The 18,487-nt window shown below is 49.5% G+C and overlaps 1 protein-coding gene across 1 annotated transcript in view; it reads left to right on the forward strand.

Annotated features, from left to right (window-relative positions):
• The window catches only part of LOC118418132 (IgGFc-binding protein-like), a 37,858-nt gene that overhangs the window by 15,185 nt on the left and 4,186 nt on the right, over positions 1–18,487 (forward strand). Inside the window, exons 30-77 of the mRNA XM_035823965.1 lie at positions 36–307; positions 431–630; positions 834–993; positions 1,117–1,373; positions 1,494–1,771; positions 1,978–2,249; positions 2,373–2,572; positions 2,776–2,935; positions 3,059–3,315; positions 3,436–3,713; positions 3,920–4,191; positions 4,315–4,514; positions 4,718–4,877; positions 5,001–5,257; positions 5,378–5,655; positions 5,862–6,133; positions 6,257–6,456; positions 6,660–6,819; positions 6,943–7,199; positions 7,320–7,597; positions 7,804–8,075; positions 8,199–8,398; positions 8,602–8,761; positions 8,885–9,141; positions 9,262–9,539; positions 9,746–10,017; positions 10,141–10,340; positions 10,544–10,703; positions 10,827–11,083; positions 11,204–11,481; positions 11,688–11,959; positions 12,083–12,282; positions 12,486–12,645; positions 12,769–13,025; positions 13,146–13,423; positions 13,630–13,901; positions 14,025–14,224; positions 14,429–14,588; positions 14,712–14,968; positions 15,089–15,366; positions 15,573–15,844; positions 15,968–16,167; positions 16,371–16,530; positions 16,654–16,910; positions 17,031–17,308; positions 17,515–17,786; positions 17,910–18,109; positions 18,313–18,472. Coding sequence (XP_035679858.1) covers positions 36–307; positions 431–630; positions 834–993; positions 1,117–1,373; positions 1,494–1,771; positions 1,978–2,249; positions 2,373–2,572; positions 2,776–2,935; positions 3,059–3,315; positions 3,436–3,713; positions 3,920–4,191; positions 4,315–4,514; positions 4,718–4,877; positions 5,001–5,257; positions 5,378–5,655; positions 5,862–6,133; positions 6,257–6,456; positions 6,660–6,819; positions 6,943–7,199; positions 7,320–7,597; positions 7,804–8,075; positions 8,199–8,398; positions 8,602–8,761; positions 8,885–9,141; positions 9,262–9,539; positions 9,746–10,017; positions 10,141–10,340; positions 10,544–10,703; positions 10,827–11,083; positions 11,204–11,481; positions 11,688–11,959; positions 12,083–12,282; positions 12,486–12,645; positions 12,769–13,025; positions 13,146–13,423; positions 13,630–13,901; positions 14,025–14,224; positions 14,429–14,588; positions 14,712–14,968; positions 15,089–15,366; positions 15,573–15,844; positions 15,968–16,167; positions 16,371–16,530; positions 16,654–16,910; positions 17,031–17,308; positions 17,515–17,786; positions 17,910–18,109; positions 18,313–18,472 — 11,135 coding nt within the window. The remainder of the gene's footprint in view (positions 1–35; positions 308–430; positions 631–833; positions 994–1,116; positions 1,374–1,493; positions 1,772–1,977; positions 2,250–2,372; positions 2,573–2,775; positions 2,936–3,058; positions 3,316–3,435; positions 3,714–3,919; positions 4,192–4,314; positions 4,515–4,717; positions 4,878–5,000; positions 5,258–5,377; positions 5,656–5,861; positions 6,134–6,256; positions 6,457–6,659; positions 6,820–6,942; positions 7,200–7,319; positions 7,598–7,803; positions 8,076–8,198; positions 8,399–8,601; positions 8,762–8,884; positions 9,142–9,261; positions 9,540–9,745; positions 10,018–10,140; positions 10,341–10,543; positions 10,704–10,826; positions 11,084–11,203; positions 11,482–11,687; positions 11,960–12,082; positions 12,283–12,485; positions 12,646–12,768; positions 13,026–13,145; positions 13,424–13,629; positions 13,902–14,024; positions 14,225–14,428; positions 14,589–14,711; positions 14,969–15,088; positions 15,367–15,572; positions 15,845–15,967; positions 16,168–16,370; positions 16,531–16,653; positions 16,911–17,030; positions 17,309–17,514; positions 17,787–17,909; positions 18,110–18,312; positions 18,473–18,487) is intronic.

An 18,487-nucleotide genomic window follows, 5' to 3' on the forward strand; every position in this document is an offset into this window, starting at 1 on the left:
TGATATATTCTCACGTCGTGACCATTGTGTTCCAGCTGTCCTGACGAGGTTCAAATCGTCACGCCTGACTGTGAGCCAGGGCTACAAACCATCATCGAGAGCAACGAACGGTGCGGCAAGATCATGGAAGACTTCCAGGCTTGTCACAGCTGGGTTGATCCACAAGCCTACTATGAAGCCTGCGTCTTCGACGTCTGCGAGTACCAAGGCAGTCTGGAAATGCTCTGTCAGACCTTGGAGGCCTACGTGCAAGCATGTGCCGAACAGGGACTAGACTTGGGCGATTGGAGAACACCAACAATATGTCGTAAGTAGACAAAGTGGACACTTTAATTTGTTATCCTTTGTAACTTTTACGTTTTCGTCCATCATGTCACCATTGCTAGACGTCGATAGATTGAAATACGATTCTCTTTCCTTTATCCCTCAGCGCTGACATGTCCAGTAAACAGCCACTACACCACCTGCGCGAGTGCCTGTCCCGCTACCTGCACCGACGTGGCGGCACCAAACCAGTGCAACCATCCTTGTAAGGAGGCGTGTGAATGTGACCTCGGCTTTGTCCTTAGCGGTGAAGTCTGCGTTCCACAGGAGCAGTGTGGTTGTCTGAAGGACGGCATCTACTACCCGGTGAGTTATCCCTTTTTTGTTAAATCGCCTGTTAGAGAGTAAGCATTGAATGGTCTCTTGCGAGATCTCTGTACAATTATCGGTCCTTTTTGTGGTAAGAATCGCTGACCGAGTGCAGAAGATATTGTCAGAGTTACAGCTGATAGAGTACGGAAAAATCTGGGCGAGTTGACGATGCCAGAACATGTGCTTTTGTCCTGCAGTTGAGCGCCGAATGGAGCGAGGCCAACGGTCAGACTTGTAGCTGTCGGGGACAGAATGATATCAGCTGTCAACAAGTGGTCTGCGAAGATGGCTTCTTCTGGAACTTGGAAGACGGCACCTGGGACTGTCGCTGCTTACCTGACAGAGATTGTGATGGTGGTGGGTGCTACTTTTAGACTTCTTTGCAAAAGTTCAGACCTTGATCCTCTGATATATGTGTTGCAGTTGTAATCAGTGACGAGATGCCCAACTTTTGCTTTCTTCCTTCCTCTCATGCAATAGAACGTGGCCCAGTCGAAGCCATTTGCGTCAGCTGGGGCGATCCTCACTACATCACCTTTGACGGAAAGAACATGAATTTCATGGGCGCATGCACCTACATTCTCAGCAAGGCCAGCCGACAGAACGACCAACTTCCAGCCTTTGAGATTCAGGCTACCAACGACAGAAGAGGCTCCGACCGTGTATCTTACACAGATAGCGCACTCATCAACATCTATCAGCATACTGTGATCTTGGGACAAGGGCGCATTGTGACGGTAAGTACTCTTACACATCGCATTTGGCACTTCTTTTCTCTTGGTAAGGTCTCTGTTTCTTAGGAAGACCGTGTTGTTTACTTGGCTAAATAAAGTTCCCCCCTCTCTTGGTCTCTGCAGCTGAACGGCCTGCAGGTCACTCCTCCGGTCAACTTGGCACAAGGCATCAACATACAATTGAGTGGACCCAACGTCGTGCTCAGCACTACCTTTGGACTCAGGGTGTCCTTCGACGGAAACCATCGTCTAGAAGTCGTGGTACCACCAACCTACTTCAACACTACACAGGGCATTTGTGGCAACTTCAACGGCGACAAAGCCGATGACATGCTCAAGTCGGACGGAATCATGGCTATCGATGCCAACGAGTGGGGCAATAGCTGGAAGACCAACACAAGGTAAGCATTGCGCTCCTCATTTTGGAGGTACGATGCCGTCGCGTCTGTAGGGCAGAGTATGTAGATAAGTTTAGAGAAGTGTCTCCTTGCGTCTCTGCAGCAGCAGGCTCGATGAGCGCTAGACGAAATCGACCAATCAATTCTTTGTATGTACATGTACGAAAGCTGGGTTGATATATTCTCACGTCGTGACCATTGTGTTCCAGCTGTCCTAACGAGGTTCAAATCGTCACGCCTGACTGTGAGCCAGGGCTACAAACCATCATCGAGAGCAACGAACGGTGCGGCAAGATCATGGAAGACTTCCAGGCTTGTCACAGCTGGGTTGATCCACAAGCCTACTATGAAGCCTGCGTCTTCGACGTCTGCGAGTACCAAGGCAGTCTGGAAATGCTCTGTCAGACCTTGGAGGCCTACGTGCAAGCATGTGCCGAACAGGGACTAGACTTGGGCGATTGGAGAACACCAACAATATGTCGTAAGTAGACAAAGTGGACACTTTAATTTGTTATCCTTTGTAACTTTTACGTTTTCGTCCATCATGTCACCATTGCTAGACGTCGATAGATTGAAATACGATTCTCTTTCCTTTATCCCTCAGCGCTGACATGTCCAGTAAACAGCCACTACACCACCTGCGCGAGTGCCTGTCCCGCTACCTGCACCGACGTGGCGGCACCAAACCAGTGCAACCATCCTTGTAAGGAGGCGTGTGAATGTGACCTCGGCTTTGTCCTTAGCGGTGAAGTCTGCGTTCCACAGGAGCAGTGTGGTTGTCTGAAGGACGGCATCTACTACCCGGTGAGTTATCCCTTTTTTGTTAAATCGCCTGTTAGAGAGTAAGCATTGAATGGTCTCTTGCGAGATCTCTGTACAATTATCGGTCCTTTTTGTGGTAAGAATCGCTGACCGAGTGCAGAAGATATTGTTAGAGTTACAGCTGATAGAGTACGGAAAAATCTGGGCGAGTTGACGATGCCAGAACATGTGCTTTTGTCTTGCAGTTGGGCGCCGAATGGAGCGAGGCCAACGGTCAGACTTGTAGCTGTCGGGGACAGAATGATATCAGCTGTCAACAAGTGGTCTGCGAAGATGGCTTCTTCTGGAACTTGGAAGACGGCACCTGGGACTGTCGCTGCTTACCTGACAGAGATTGTGATGGTGGTGGGTGCTACTTTTAGACTTCTTTGCAAAAGTTCAGACCTTGATCCTCTGATCTATCTGTTGCAGTTGTAATCAGTGACGAGATGCCCAACTTTTGCTTTCATCCTTCCTCTCATGCAATAGAACGTGGCCCAGTCGAAGCCATTTGCGTCAGCTGGGGCGATCCTCACTACATCACCTTTGACGGAAAGAACATGAATTTCATGGGCGCATGCACCTACATTCTCAGCAAGGCCAGCCGACAGAACGACCAACTTCCAGCCTTTGAGATTCAGGCTACCAACGACAGAAGAGGCTCCGACCGTGTATCTTACACAGATAGCGCACTCATCAACATCTATCAGCATACTGTGATCTTGGGACAAGGGCGCATTGTGACGGTAAGTACTCTTACACATCGCATTTGGCACTTCTTTTCTCTTGGTAAGGTCTCTGTTTCTTAGGAAGACCGTGTTGTTTACTTGGCTAAATAAAGTTCCCCCCTCTCTTGGTCTCTGCAGCTGAACGGCCTGCAGGTCACTCCTCCGGTCAACTTGGCACAAGGCATCAACATACAATTGAGTGGACCCAACGTCGTGCTTAGCACTACCTTTGGACTCAGGGTGTCCTTCGACGGAAACCATCGTCTAGAAGTCGTGGTACCACCAACCTACTTCAACACTACACAGGGCATTTGTGGCAACTTCAACGGCGACAAAGCCGATGACATGCTCAAGTCGGACGGAATCATGGCTATCGATGCCAACGAGTGGGGCAATAGCTGGAAGACCAACACAAGGTAAGCATTGCGCTCCTCATTTTGGAGGTACGATGCCGTCGCGTCTGTAGGGCAGAGTATGTAGATAAGTTTAGAGAAGTGTCTCCTTGCGTCTCTGCAGCAGCAGGCTCGATGAGCGCTAGACGAAATCGACCAATCAATTCTTTGTATGTACATGTACGAAAGTTGGGTTGATATATTCTCACGTCGTGACCATTGTGTTCCAGCTGTCCTGACGAGGTTCAAATCGTCACGCCTGACTGTGAGCCAGGGCTACAAACCATCATCGAGAGCAACGAACGGTGCGGCAAGATCATGGAAGACTTCCAGGCTTGTCACAGCTGGGTTGATCCACAAGCCTACTATGAAGCCTGCGTCTTCGACGTCTGCGAGTACCAAGGCAGTCTGGAAATGCTCTGTCAGACCTTGGAGGCCTACGTGCAAGCATGTGCCGAACAGGGACTAGACTTGGGCGATTGGAGAACACCAACAATATGTCGTAAGTAGACAAAGTGGACACTTTAATTTGTTATCCTTTGTAACTTTTACGTTTTCGTCCATCATGTCACCATTGCTAGACGTCGATAGATTGAAATACGATTCTCTTTCCTTTATCCCTCAGCGCTGACATGTCCAGTAAACAGCCACTACACCACCTGCGCGAGTGCCTGTCCCGCTACCTGCACCGACGTGGCGGCACCAAACCAGTGCAACCATCCTTGTAAGGAGGCGTGTGAATGTGACCTCGGCTTTGTCCTTAGCGGTGAAGTCTGCGTTCCACAGGAGCAGTGTGGTTGTCTGAAGGACGGCATCTACTACCCGGTGAGTTATCCCTTTTTTGTTAAATCGCCTGTTAGAGAGTAAGCATTGAATGGTCTCTTGCGAGATCTCTGTACAATTATCGGTCCTTTTTGTGGTAAGAATCGCTGACCGAGTGCAGAAGATATTGTTAGAGTTACAGCTGATAGAGTACGGAAAAATCTGGGCGAGTTGACGATGCCAGAACATGTGCTTTTGTCTTGCAGTTGGGCGCCGAATGGAGCGAGGCCAACGGTCAGACTTGTAGCTGTCGGGGACAGAATGATATCAGCTGTCAACAAGTGGTCTGCGAAGATGGCTTCTTCTGGAACTTGGAAGACGGCACCTGGGACTGTCGCTGCTTACCTGACAGAGATTGTGATGGTGGTGGGTGCTACTTTTAGACTTCTTTGCAAAAGTTCAGACCTTGATCCTCTGATCTATCTGTTGCAGTTGTAATCAGTGACGAGATGCCCAACTTTTGCTTTCTTCCTTCCTCTCATGCAATAGAACGTGGCCCAGTCGAAGCCATTTGCGTCAGCTGGGGCGATCCTCACTACATCACCTTTGACGGAAAGAACATGAATTTCATGGGCGCATGCACCTACATTCTCAGCAAGGCCAGCCGACAGAACGACCAACTTCCAGCCTTTGAGATTCAGGCTACCAACGACAGAAGAGGCTCCGACCGTGTATCTTACACAGATAGCGCACTCATCAACATCTATCAGCATACTGTGATCTTGGGACAAGGGCGCATTGTGACGGTAAGTACTCTTACACATCGCATTTGGCACTTCTTTTCTCTTGGTAAGGTCTCTGTTTCTTAGGAAGACCGTGTTGTTTACTTGGCTAAATAAAGTTCCCCCCTCTCTTGGTCTCTGCAGCTGAACGGCCTGCAGGTCACTCCTCCGGTCAACTTGGCACAAGGCATCAACATACAATTGAGTGGACCCAACGTCGTGCTCAGCACTACCTTTGGACTCAGGGTGTCCTTCGACGGAAACCATCGTCTAGAAGTCGTGGTACCACCAACCTACTTCAACACTACACAGGGCATTTGTGGCAACTTCAACGGCGACAAAGCCGATGACATGCTCAAGTCGGACGGAATCATGGCTATCGATGCCAACGAGTGGGGCAATAGTTGGAAGACCAACACAAGGTAAGCATTGCGCTCCTCATTTTGGAGGTACGATGCCGTCGCGTCTGTAGGGCAGAGTATGTAGATAAGTTTAGAGAAGTGTCTCCTTGCGTCTCTGCAGCAGCAGGCTCGATGAGCGCTAGACGAAATCGACCAATCAATTCTTTGTATGTACATGTACGAAAGTTGGGTTGATATATTCTCACGTCGTGACCATTGTGTTCCAGCTGTCCTGACGAGGTTCAAATCGTCACGCCTGACTGTGAGCCAGGGCTACAAACCATCATCGAGAGCAACGAACGGTGCGGCAAGATCATGGAAGACTTCCAGGCTTGTCACAGCTGGGTTGATCCACAAGCCTACTATGAAGCCTGTGTCTTCGACGTCTGCGAGTACCAAGGCAGTCTGGAAATGCTCTGTCAGACCTTGGAGGCCTACGTGCAAGCATGTGCCGAACAGGGACTAGACTTGGGCGATTGGAGAACACCAACAATATGTCGTAAGTAGACAAAGTGGACACTTTAATTTGTTATCCTTTGTAACTTTTACGTTTTCGTCCATCATGTCACCATTGCTAGACGTCGATAGATTGAAATACGATTCTCTTTCCTTTATCCCTCAGCGCTGACATGTCCAGTAAACAGCCACTACACCACCTGCGCGAGTGCCTGTCCCGCTACCTGCACCGACGTGGCGGCACCAAACCAGTGCAACCATCCTTGTAAGGAGGCGTGTGAATGTGACCTCGGCTTTGTCCTTAGCGGTGAAGTCTGCGTTCCACAGGAGCAGTGTGGTTGTCTGAAGGACGGCATCTACTACCCGGTGAGTTATCCCTTTTTTGTTAAATCGCCTGTTAGAGAGTAAGCATTGAATGGTCTCTTGCGAGATCTCTGTACAATTATCGGTCCTTTTTGTGGTAAGAATCGCTGACCGAGTGCAGAAGATATTGTTAGAGTTACAGCTGATAGAGTACGGAAAAATCTGGGCGAGTTGACGATGCCAGAACATGTGCTTTTGTCCTGCAGTTGGGCGCCGAATGGAGCGAGGCCAACGGTCAGACTTGTAGCTGTCGGGGACAGAATGATATCAGCTGTCAACAAGTGGTCTGCGAAGATGGCTTCTTCTGGAACTTGGAAGACGGCACCTGGGACTGTCGCTGCTTACCTGACAGAGATTGTGATGGTGGTGGGTGCTACTTTTAGACTTCTTTGCAAAAGTTCAGACCTTGATCCTCTGATCTATCTGTTGCAGTTGTAATCAGTGACGAGATGCCCAACTTTTGCTTTCTTCCTTCCTCTCATGCAATAGAACGTGGCCCAGTCGAAGCCATTTGCGTCAGCTGGGGCGATCCTCACTACATCACCTTTGACGGAAAGAACATGAATTTCATGGGCGCATGCACCTACATTCTCAGCAAGGCCAGCCGACAGAACGACCAACTTCCAGCCTTTGAGATTCAGGCTACCAACGACAGAAGAGGCTCCGACCGTGTATCTTACACAGATAGCGCACTCATCAACATCTATCAGCATACTGTGATCTTGGGACAAGGGCGCATTGTGACGGTAAGTACTCTTACACATCGCATTTGGCACTTCTTTTCTCTTGGTAAGGTCTCTGTTTCTTAGGAAGACCGTGTTGTTTACTTGGCTAAATAAAGTTCCCCCCTCTCTTGGTCTCTGCAGCTGAACGGCCTGCAGGTCACTCCTCCGGTCAACTTGGCACAAGGCATCAACATACAATTGAGTGGACCCAACGTCGTGCTTAGCACTACCTTTGGACTCAGGGTGTCCTTCGACGGAAACCATCGTCTAGAAGTCGTGGTACCACCAACCTACTTCAACACTACACAGGGCATTTGTGGCAACTTCAACGGCGACAAAGCCGATGACATGCTCAAGTCGGACGGAATCATGGCTATCGATGCCAACGAGTGGGGCAATAGCTGGAAGACCAACACAAGGTAAGCATTGCGCTCCTCATTTTGGAGGTACGATGCCGTCGCGTCTGTAGGGCAGAGTATGTAGATAAGTTTAGAGAAGTGTCTCCTTGCGTCTCTGCAGCAGCAGGCTCGATGAGCGCTAGACGAAATCGACCAATCAATTCTTTGTATGTACATGTACGAAAGTTGGGTTGATATATTCTCACGTCGTGACCATTGTGTTCCAGCTGTCCTGACGAGGTTCAAATCGTCACGCCTGACTGTGAGCCAGGGCTACAAACCATCATCGAGAGCAACGAACGGTGCGGCAAGATCATGGAAGACTTCCAGGCTTGTCACAGCTGGGTTGATCCACAAGCCTACTATGAAGCCTGCGTCTTCGACGTCTGCGAGTACCAAGGCAGTCTGGAAATGCTCTGTCAGACCTTGGAGGCCTACGTGCAAGCATGTGCCGAACAGGGACTAGACTTGGGCGATTGGAGAACACCAACAATATGTCGTAAGTAGACAAAGTGGACACTTTAATTTGTTATCCTTTGTAACTTTTACGTTTTCGTCCATCATGTCACCATTGCTAGACGTCGATAGATTGAAATACGATTCTCTTTCCTTTATCCCTCAGCGCTGACATGTCCAGTAAACAGCCACTGCACCACCTGCGCGAGTGCCTGTCCCGCTACCTGCACCGACGTGGCGGCACCAAACCAGTGCAACCATCCTTGTAAGGAGGCGTGTGAATGTGACCTCGGCTTTGTCCTTAGCGGTGAAGTCTGCGTTCCACAGGGGCAGTGTGGTTGTCTGAAGGACGGCATCTACTACCCGGTGAGTTATCCCTTTTTTGTTAAATCGCCTGTTAGAGAGTAAGCATTGAATGGTCTCTTGCGAGATCTCTGTACAATTATCGGTCCTTTTTGTGGTAAGAATCGCTGACCGAGTGCAAAAGATATTGTTAGAGTTACAGCTGATAGAGTACGGAAAAATCTGGGCGAGTTGACGATGCCAGAACATGTGCTTTTGTCTTGCAGTTGGGCGCCGAATGGAGCGAGGCCAACGGTCAGACTTGTAGCTGTCGGGGACAGAATGATATCAGCTGTCAACAAGTAGTCTGCGAAGATGGCTTCTTCTGGAACTTGGAAGACGGCACCTGGGACTGTCGCTGCTTACCTGACAGAGATTGTGATGGTGGTGGGTGCTACTTTTAGACTTCTTTGCAAAAGTTCAGACCTTGATCCTCTGATATATGTGTTGCAGTTGTAATCAGTGACGAGATGCCCAACTTTTGCTTTCTTCCTTCCTCTCATGCAATAGAACGTGGCCCAGTCGAAGCCATTTGCGTCAGCTGGGGCGATCCTCACTACATCACCTTTGACGGAAAGAACATGAATTTCATGGGCGCATGCACCTACATTCTCAGCAAGGCCAGCCGACAGAACGACCAACTTCCAGCCTTTGAGATTCAGGCTACCAACGACAGAAGAGGCTCCGACCGTGTATCTTACACAGATAGCGCACTCATCAACATCTATCAGCATACTGTGATCTTGGGACAAGGGCGCATTGTGACGGTAAGTACTCTTACACATAGCATTTGGCACTTCTTTTCTCTTGGAAAGGTCTTTGTTTCTTAGGAAGACCGTGTTGTTTACTTGGCTAAATAAAGTTCCCCCCTCTCTTGGTCTCTGCAGCTGAACGGCCTGCAGGTCACTCCTCCGGTCAACTTGGCACAAGGCATCAACATACAATTGAGTGGACCCAACGTCGTGCTCAGCACTACCTTTGGACTCAGGGTGTCCTTCGACGGAAACCATCGTCTAGAAGTCGTGGTACCACCAACCTACTTCAACACTACACAGGGCATTTGTGGCAACTTCAACGGCGACAAAGCCGATGACATGCTCAAGTCGGACGGAATCATGGCTATCGATGCCAACGAGTGGGGCAATAGCTGGAAGACCAACACAAGGTAAGCATTGCGCTCCTCATTTTGGAGGTACGATGCCGTCGCGTCTGTAGGGCAGAGTATGTAGATAAGTTTAGAGAAGTGTCTCCTTGCGTCTCTGCAGCAGCAGGCTCGATGAGCGCTGGACGAAATCGACCAATCAATTCTTTGTATGTACATGTACAAAAGCTGGGTTGATATATTCTCACGTCGTGACCATTGTGTTCCAGCTGTCCTGACGAGGTTCAAATCGTCACGCCTGACTGTGAGCCAGGGCTACAAACCATCATCGAGAGCAACGAACGGTGCGGCAAGATCATGGAAGACTTCCAGGCTTGTCACAGCTGGGTTGATCCACAAGCCTACTATGAAGCCTGTGTCTTCGACGTCTGCGAGTACCAAGGCAGTCTGGAAATGCTCTGTCAGACCTTGGAGGCCTACGTGCAAGCATGTGCCGAACAGGGACTAGACTTGGGCGATTGGAGAACACCAACAATATGTCGTAAGTAGACAAAGTGGACACTTTAATTTGTTATCCTTTGTAACTTTTACGTTTTCGTCCATCATGTCACCATTGCTAGACGTCGATAGATTGAAATACGATTCTCTTTCCTTTATCCCTCAGCGCTGACATGTCCAGTAAACAGCCACTACACCACCTGCGCGAGTGCCTGTCCCGCTACCTGCACCGACGTGGCGGCACCAAACCAGTGCAACCATCCTTGTAAGGAGGCGTGTGAATGTGACCTCGGCTTTGTCCTTAGCGGTGAAGTCTGCGTTCCACAGGAGCAGTGTGGTTGTCTGAAGGACGGCATCTACTACCCGGTGAGTTATCCCTTTTTTGTTAAATCGCCTGTTAGAGAGTAAGCATTGAATGGTCTCTTGCGAGATCTCTGTACAATTATCGGTCCTTTTTGTGGTAAGAATCGCTGACCGAGTGCAGAAGATATTGTCAGAGTTACAGCTGATAGAGTACGGAAAAATCTGGGCGAGTTGACGATGCCAGAACATGTGCTTTTGTCCTGCAGTTGAGCGCCGAATGGAGCGAGGCCAACGGTCAGACTTGTAGCTGTCGGGGACAGAATGATATCAGCTGTCAACAAGTGGTCTGCGAAGATGGCTTCTTCTGGAACTTGGAAGACGGCACCTGGGACTGTCGCTGCTTACCTGACAGAGATTGTGATGGTGGTGGGTGCTACTTTTAGACTTCTTTGCAAAAGTTCAGACCTTGATCCTCTGATATATGTGTTGCAGTTGTAATCAGTGACGAGATGCCCAACTTTTGCTTTCTTCCTTCCTCTCATGCAATAGAACGTGGCCCAGTCGAAGCCATTTGCGTCAGCTGGGGCGATCCTCACTACATCACCTTTGACGGAAAGAACATGAATTTCATGGGCGCATGCACCTACATTCTCAGCAAGGCCAGCCGACAGAACGACCAACTTCCAGCCTTTGAGATTCAGGCTACCAACGACAGAAGAGGCTCCGACCGTGTATCTTACACAGATAGCGCACTCATCAACATCTATCAGCATACTGTGATCTTGGGACAAGGGCGCATTGTGACGGTAAGTACTCTTACACATCGCATTTGGCACTTCTTTTCTCTTGGTAAGGTCTCTGTTTCTTAGGAAGACCGTGTTGTTTACTTGGCTAAATAAAGTTCCCCCCTCTCTTGGTCTCTGCAGCTGAACGGCCTGCAGGTCACTCCTCCGGTCAACTTGGCACAAGGCATCAACATACAATTGAGTGGACCCAACGTCGTGCTCAGCACTACCTTTGGACTCAGGGTGTCCTTCGACGGAAACCATCGTCTAGAAGTCGTGGTACCACCAACCTACTTCAACACTACACAGGGCATTTGTGGCAACTTCAACGGCGACAAAGCCGATGACATGCTCAAGTCGGACGGAATCATGGCTATCGATGCCAACGAGTGGGGCAATAGCTGGAAGACCAACACAAGGTAAGCATTGCGCTCCTCATTTTGGAGGTACGATGCCGTCGCGTCTGTAGGGCAGAGTATGTAGATAAGTTTAGAGAAGTGTCTCCTTGCGTCTCTGCAGCAGCAGGCTCGATGAGCGCTAGACGAAATCGACCAATCAATTCTTTGTATGTACATGTACGAAAGCTGGGTTGATATATTCTCACGTCGTGACCATTGTGTTCCAGCTGTCCTGACGAGGTTCAAATCGTCACGCCTGACTGTGAGCCAGGGCTACAAACCATCATCGAGAGCAACGAACGGTGCGGCAAGATCATGGAAGACTTCCAGGCTTGTCACAGCTGGGTTGATCCACAAGCCTACTATGAAGCCTGCGTCTTCGACGTCTGCGAGTACCAAGGCAGTCTGGAAATGCTCTGTCAGACCTTGGAGGCCTACGTGCAAGCATGTGCCGAACAGGGACTAGACTTGGGCGATTGGAGAACACCAACAATATGTCGTAAGTAGACAAAGTGGACACTTTAATTTGTTATCCTTTGTAACTTTTACGTTTTCGTCCATCATGTCACCATTGCTAGACGTCGATAGATTGAAATACGATTCTTTTTCCTTTATCCCTCAGCGCTGACATGTCCAGTAAACAGCCACTACACCACCTGCGCGAGTGCCTGTCCCGCTACCTGCACCGACGTGGCGGCACCAAACCAGTGCAACCATCCTTGTAAGGAGGCGTGTGAATGTGACCTCGGCTTTGTCCTTAGCGGTGAAGTCTGCGTTCCACAGGAGCAGTGTGGTTGTCTGAAGGACGGCATCTACTACCCGGTGAGTTATCCCTTTTTTGTTAAATCGCCTGTTAGAGAGTAAGCATTGAATGGTCTCTTGCGAGATCTCTGTACAATTATCGGTCCTTTTTGTGGTAAGAATCGCTGACCGAGTGCAGAAGATATTGTCAGAGTTACAGCTGATAGAGTACGGAAAAATCTGGGCGAGTTGACGATGCCAGAACATGTGCTTTTGTCCTGCAGTTGGGCGCCGAATGGAGCGAGGCCAACGGTCAGACTTGTAGCTGTCGGGGACAGAATGATATCAGCTGTCAACAAGTGGTCTGCGAAGATGGCTTCTTCTGGAACTTGGAAGACGGCACCTGGGACTGTCGCTGCTTACCTGACAGAGATTGTGATGGTGGTGGGTGCTACTTTTAGACTTCTTTGCAAAAGTTCAGACCTTGATCCTCTGATATATGTGTTGCAGTTGTAATCAGTGACGAGATGCCCAACTTTTGCTTTCTTCCTTCCTCTCATGCAATAGAACGTGGCCCAGTCGAAGCCATTTGCGTCAGCTGGGGCGATCCTCACTACATCACCTTTGACGGAAAGAACATGAATTTCATGGGCGCATGCACCTACATTCTCAGCAAGGCCAGCCGACAGAACGACCAACTTCCAGCCTTTGAGATTCAGGCTACCAACGACAGAAGAGGCTCCGACCGTGTATCTTACACAGATAGCGCACTCATCAACATCTATCAGCATACTGTGATCTTGGGACAAGGGCGCATTGTGACGGTAAGTACTCTTACACATCGCATTTGGCACTTCTTTTCTCTTGGTAAGGTCTCTGTTTCTTAGGAAGACCGTGTTGTTTACTTGGCTAAATAAAGTTCCCCCCTCTCTTGGTCTCTGCAGCTGAACGGCCTGCAGGTCACTCCTCCGGTCAACTTGGCACAAGGCATCAACATACAATTGAGTGGACCCAACGTCGTGCTCAGCACTACCTTTGGACTCAGGGTGTCCTTCGACGGAAACCATCGTCTAGAAGTCGTGGTACCACCAACCTACTTCAACACTACACAGGGCATTTGTGGCAACTTCAACGGCGACAAAGCCGATGACATGCTCAAGTCGGACGGAATCATGGCTATCGATGCCAACGAGTGGGGCAATAGTTGGAAGACCAACACAAGGTAAGCATTGCGCTCCTCATTTTGGAGGTACGATGCCGTCGCGTCTGTAGGGCAGAGTATGTAGATAAGTTTAGAGAAGTGTCTCCTTGCGTCTCTGCAGCAGCAGGCTCGATGAGCGCTAGACGAAATCGACCAATCAATTCTTTGTATGTACATGTACGAAAGCTGGGTTGATATATTCTCACGTCGTGACCATTGTGTTCCAGCTGTCCTGACGAGGTTCAAATCGTCACGCCTGACTGTGAGCCAGGGCTACAAACCATCATCGAGAGCAACGAACGGTGCGGCAAGATCATGGAAGACTTCCAGGCTTGTCACAGCTGGGTTGATCCACAAGCCTACTATGAAGCCTGCGTCTTCGACGTCTGCGAGTACCAAGGCAGTCTGGAAATGCTCTGTCAGACCTTGGAGGCCTACGTGCAAGCATGTGCCGAACAGGGACTAGACTTGGGCGATTGGAGAACACCAACAATATGTCGTAAGTAGACAAAGTGGACACTTTAATTTGTTATCCTTTGTAACTTTTACGTTTTCGTCCATCATGTCACCATTGCTAGACGTCGATAGATTGAAATACGATTCTTTTTCCTTTATCCCTCAGCGCTGACATGTCCAGTAAACAGCCACTACACCACCTGCGCGAGTGCCTGTCCCGCTACCTGCACCGACGTGGCGGCACCAAACCAGTGCAACCATCCTTGTAAGGAGGCGTGTGAATGTGACCTCGGCTTTGTCCTTAGCGGTGAAGTCTGCGTTCCACAGGAGCAGTGTGGTTGTCTGAAGGACGGCATCTACTACCCGGTGAGTTATCCCTTTTTTGTTAAATCGCACTGTTAGAGAGTAAGCATTGAATGGTCTCTTGCGAGATCTCTGTACAATTATCGGTCCTTTTTGTGGTAAGAATCGCTGACCGAGTGCAAAAGATATTGTTAGAGTTACAGCTGATAGAGTACGGAAAAATCTGGGCGAGTTGACGATGCCAGAACATGTGCTTTTGTCTTGCAGTTGGGCGCCGAATGGAGCGAGGCCAACGGTCAGACTTGTAGCTGTCGGGGACAGAATGATATCAGCTGTCAACAAGTGGTCTGCGAAGATGGCTTCTTCTGGAACTTGGAAGACGGCACCTGGGACTGTCGCTGCTTACCTGACAGAGATTGTGATGGTGGTGGGTGCTACTTTTAGACTTCTTTGCAAACGTTCAGACCTTGATCCTCTGATATATGTGTTGCAGTTGTAATCAGTGACGAGATGCCCAACTTTTGCTTTCTTCCTTCCTCTCATGCAATAGAACGTGGCCCAGTCGAAGCCATTTGCGTCAGCTGGGGCGATCCTCACTACATCACCTTTGACGGAAAGAACATGAATTTCATGGGCGCATGCACCTACATTCTCAGCAAGGCCAGCCGACAGAACGACCAACTTCCAGCCTTTGAGATTCAGGCTACCAACGACAGAAGAGGCTCCGACCGTGTATCTTACACAGATAGCGCACTCATCAACATCTATCAGTATGCTGTGATCTTGGGACAAGGGCGCATTGTGACGGTAAGTACTCTTACACATCGCATTTGGCACTTCTTTTCTCTTGGTAAGGTCTCTGTTTCTATTTAAGACTGTGTTGTTTACTTGGCTAAATAAAGTTCCCCCCTCTCTTGGTCTCTGCAGCTGAACGGCCTGCAGGTCACTCCTCCGGTCAACCTGGCGCAAGGCATCAACATACAATTGAGTGGACCCAACGTCGTGCTCAGCACTACCTTTGGACTCAGGGTGTCCTTCGACGGAAACCATCGTCTAGAAGTCGTGGTACCACCAACCTACTTCAACACTACACAGGGCATTTGTGGCAACTTCAACGGCGACAAAGCCGATGACATGCTCAAGTCGGACGGAATCATGGCTATCGATGCCAACGAGTGGGGCAATAGCTGGAAGACCAACACAAGGTAAGCATTGCGCTCCTCATTTTGGAGGTACGATGCCGTCGCGTCTGTAGGGCAGAGTATGTAGATAAGTTTAGAGAAGTGTCTCCTTGCGTCTCTGCAGCAGCAGGCTCGATGAGCGCTAGACGAAATCGACCAATCAATTCTTTGTATGTACATGTACGAAAGTTGGGTTGATATATTCTCACGTCGTGACCATTGTGTTCCAGCTGTCCTGACGAGGTTCAAATCGTCACGCCTGACTGTGAGCCAGGGCTACAAACCATCATCGAGAGCAACGAACGGTGCGGCAAGATCATGGAAGACTTCCAGGCTTGTCACAGCTGGGTTGATCCACAAGCCTACTATGAAGCCTGCGTCTTCGACGTCTGCGAGTACCAAGGCAGTCTGGAAATGCTCTGTCAGACCTTGGAGGCCTACGTGCAAGCATGTGCCGAACAGGGACTAGACTTGGGCGATTGGAGAACACCAACAATATGTCGTAAGTAGACAAAGTGGACACTTTAATTTGTTATCCTTTGTAACTTTTACGTTTTCGTCCATCATGTCACCATTGCTAGACGTCGATAGATTGAAATACGATTCTCTTTCCTTTATCCCTCAGCGCTGACATGTCCAGTAAACAGCCACTACACCACCTGCGCGAGTGCCTGTCCCGCTACCTGCACCGACGTGGCGGCACCAAACCAGTGCAACCATCCTTGCAAGGAGGCGTGTGAATGTGACCTCGGCTTTGTCCTTAGCGGTGAAGTCTGCGTTCCACAGGAGCAGTGTGGTTGTCTGAAGGACGGCATCTACTACCCGGTGAGTTATCCCTTTTTTGTTAAATCGCCTGTTAGAGAGTAAGCATTGAATGGTCTCTTGCGAGATCTCTGTACAATTATCGGTCCTTTTTGTGGTAAGAATCACTGACCGAGTGCAGAAGATATTGTTAGAGTTACAGCTGATAGAGTACGGAAAAATCTGGGCGAGTTGACGATGCCAGAACATGTGCTTTTGTCTTGCAGTTGGGCGCCGAATGGAGCGAGGCCAACGGTCAGACTTGTAGCTGTCGGGGACAGAATGATATCAGCTGTCAACAAGTGGTCTGCGAAGATGGCTTCTTCTGGAACTTGGAAGACGGCACCTGGGACTGTCGCTGCTTACCTGACAGAGATTGTGATGGTGGTGGGTGCTACTTTTAGACTTCTTTGCAAAAGTTCAGACCTTGATCCTCTGATATATGTGTTGCAGTTGTAATCAGTGACGAGATGCCCAACTTTTGCTTTCTTCCTTCCTCTCATGCAATAGAACGTGGCCCAGTTGAAGCCATTTGCGTCAGCTGGGGCGATCCTCACTACATCACCTTTGACGGAAAGAACATGAATTTCATGGGCGCATGCACCTACATTCTCAGCAAGGCCAGCCGACAGAACGACCAACTTCCAGCCTTTGAGATTCAGGCTACCAACGACAGAAGAGGCTCCGACCGTGTATCTTACACAGATAGCGCACTCATCAACATCTATCAGCATACTGTGATCTTGGGACAAGGGCGCATTGTGACGGTAAGTACTCTTACACATCGCATTTGGCACTTCTTTTCTCTTGGTAAGGTCTCTGTTTCTTAGGAAGACCGTGTTGTTTACTTGGCTAAATAAAGTTCCCCCCTCTCTTGGTCTCTGCAGCTGAACGGCCTGCAGGTCACTCCTCCGGTCAACTTGGCACAAGGCATCAACATACAATTGAGTGGACCCAACGTCGTGCTCAGCACTACCTTTGGACTCAGGGTGTCCTTCGACGGAAACCATCGTCTAGAAGTCGTGGTACCACCAACCTACTTCAACACTACACAGGGCATTTGTGGCAACTTCAACGGCGACAAAGCCGATGACATGCTCAAGTCGGACGGAATCATGGCTATCGATGCCAACGACTGGGGCAATAGCTGGAAGACCAACACAAGGTAAGCATTGCGCTCCTCATTTTGGAGGTACGATGCCGTCGCGTCTGTAGGGCAGAGTATGTAGATAAGTTTAGAGAAGTGTCTCCTTGCGTCTCTGCAGCAGCAGGCTCGATGAGCGCTAGACGAAATCGACCAATCAATTCTTTGTATGTACATGTACGAAAGTTGGGTTGATATATTCTCACGTCGTGACCATTGTGTTCCAGCTGTCCTGACGAGGTTCAAATCGTCACGCCTGACTGTGAGCCAGGGCTACAAACCATCATCGAGAGCAACGAACGGTGCGGCAAGATCATGGAAGACTTCCAGGCTTGTCACAGCTGGGTTGATCCACAAGCCTACTATGAAGCCTGCGTCTTCGACGTCTGCGAGTACCAAGGCAGTCTGGAAATGCTCTGTCAGACCTTGGAGGCCTACGTGCAAGCATGTGCCGAACAGGGACTAGACTTGGGCGATTGGAGAACACCAACAATATGTCGTAAGTAGACAAAGTGGACACTTTAATTTGTTATCCTTTGTAACTTTTACGTTTTCGTCCATCATGTCACCATTGCTAGACGTCGATAGATTGAAATACGATTCTCTTTCCTTTATCCCTCAGCGCTGACATGTCCAGTAAACAGCCACTGCACCACCTGCGCGAGTGCCTGTCCCGCTACCTGCACCGACGTGGCGGCACCAAACCAGTGCAACCATCCTTGTAAGGAGGCGTGTGAATGTGACCTCGGCTTTGTCCTTAGCGGTGAAGTCTGCGTTCCACAGGGGCAGTGTGGTTGTCTGAAGGACGGCATCTACTACCCGGTGAGTTATCCCTTTTTTGTTAAATCGCCTGTTAGAGAGTAAGCATTGAATGGTCTCTTGCGAGATCTCTGTACAATTATCGGTCCTTTTTGTGGTAAGAATCGCTGACCGAGTGCAGAAGATATTGTTAGAGTTACAGCTGATAGAGTACGGAAAAATCTGGGCGAGTTGACGATGCCAGAACATGTGCTTTTGTCTTGCAGTTGGGCGCCGAATGGAGCGAGGCCAACGGTCAGACTTGTAGCTGTCGGGGACAGAATGATATCAGCTGTCAACAAGTAGTCTGCGAAGATGGCTTCTTCTGGAACTTGGAAGACGGCACCTGGGACTGTCGCTGCTTACCTGACAGAGATTGTGATGGTGGTGGGTGCTACTTTT

The sequence above is a fragment of the Branchiostoma floridae genome, chromosome 6, assembly GCF_000003815.2.
Source record: "Branchiostoma floridae strain S238N-H82 chromosome 6, Bfl_VNyyK, whole genome shotgun sequence".
In the NCBI taxonomy this organism is placed as follows: domain Eukaryota; kingdom Metazoa; phylum Chordata; class Leptocardii; order Amphioxiformes; family Branchiostomatidae; genus Branchiostoma; species Branchiostoma floridae.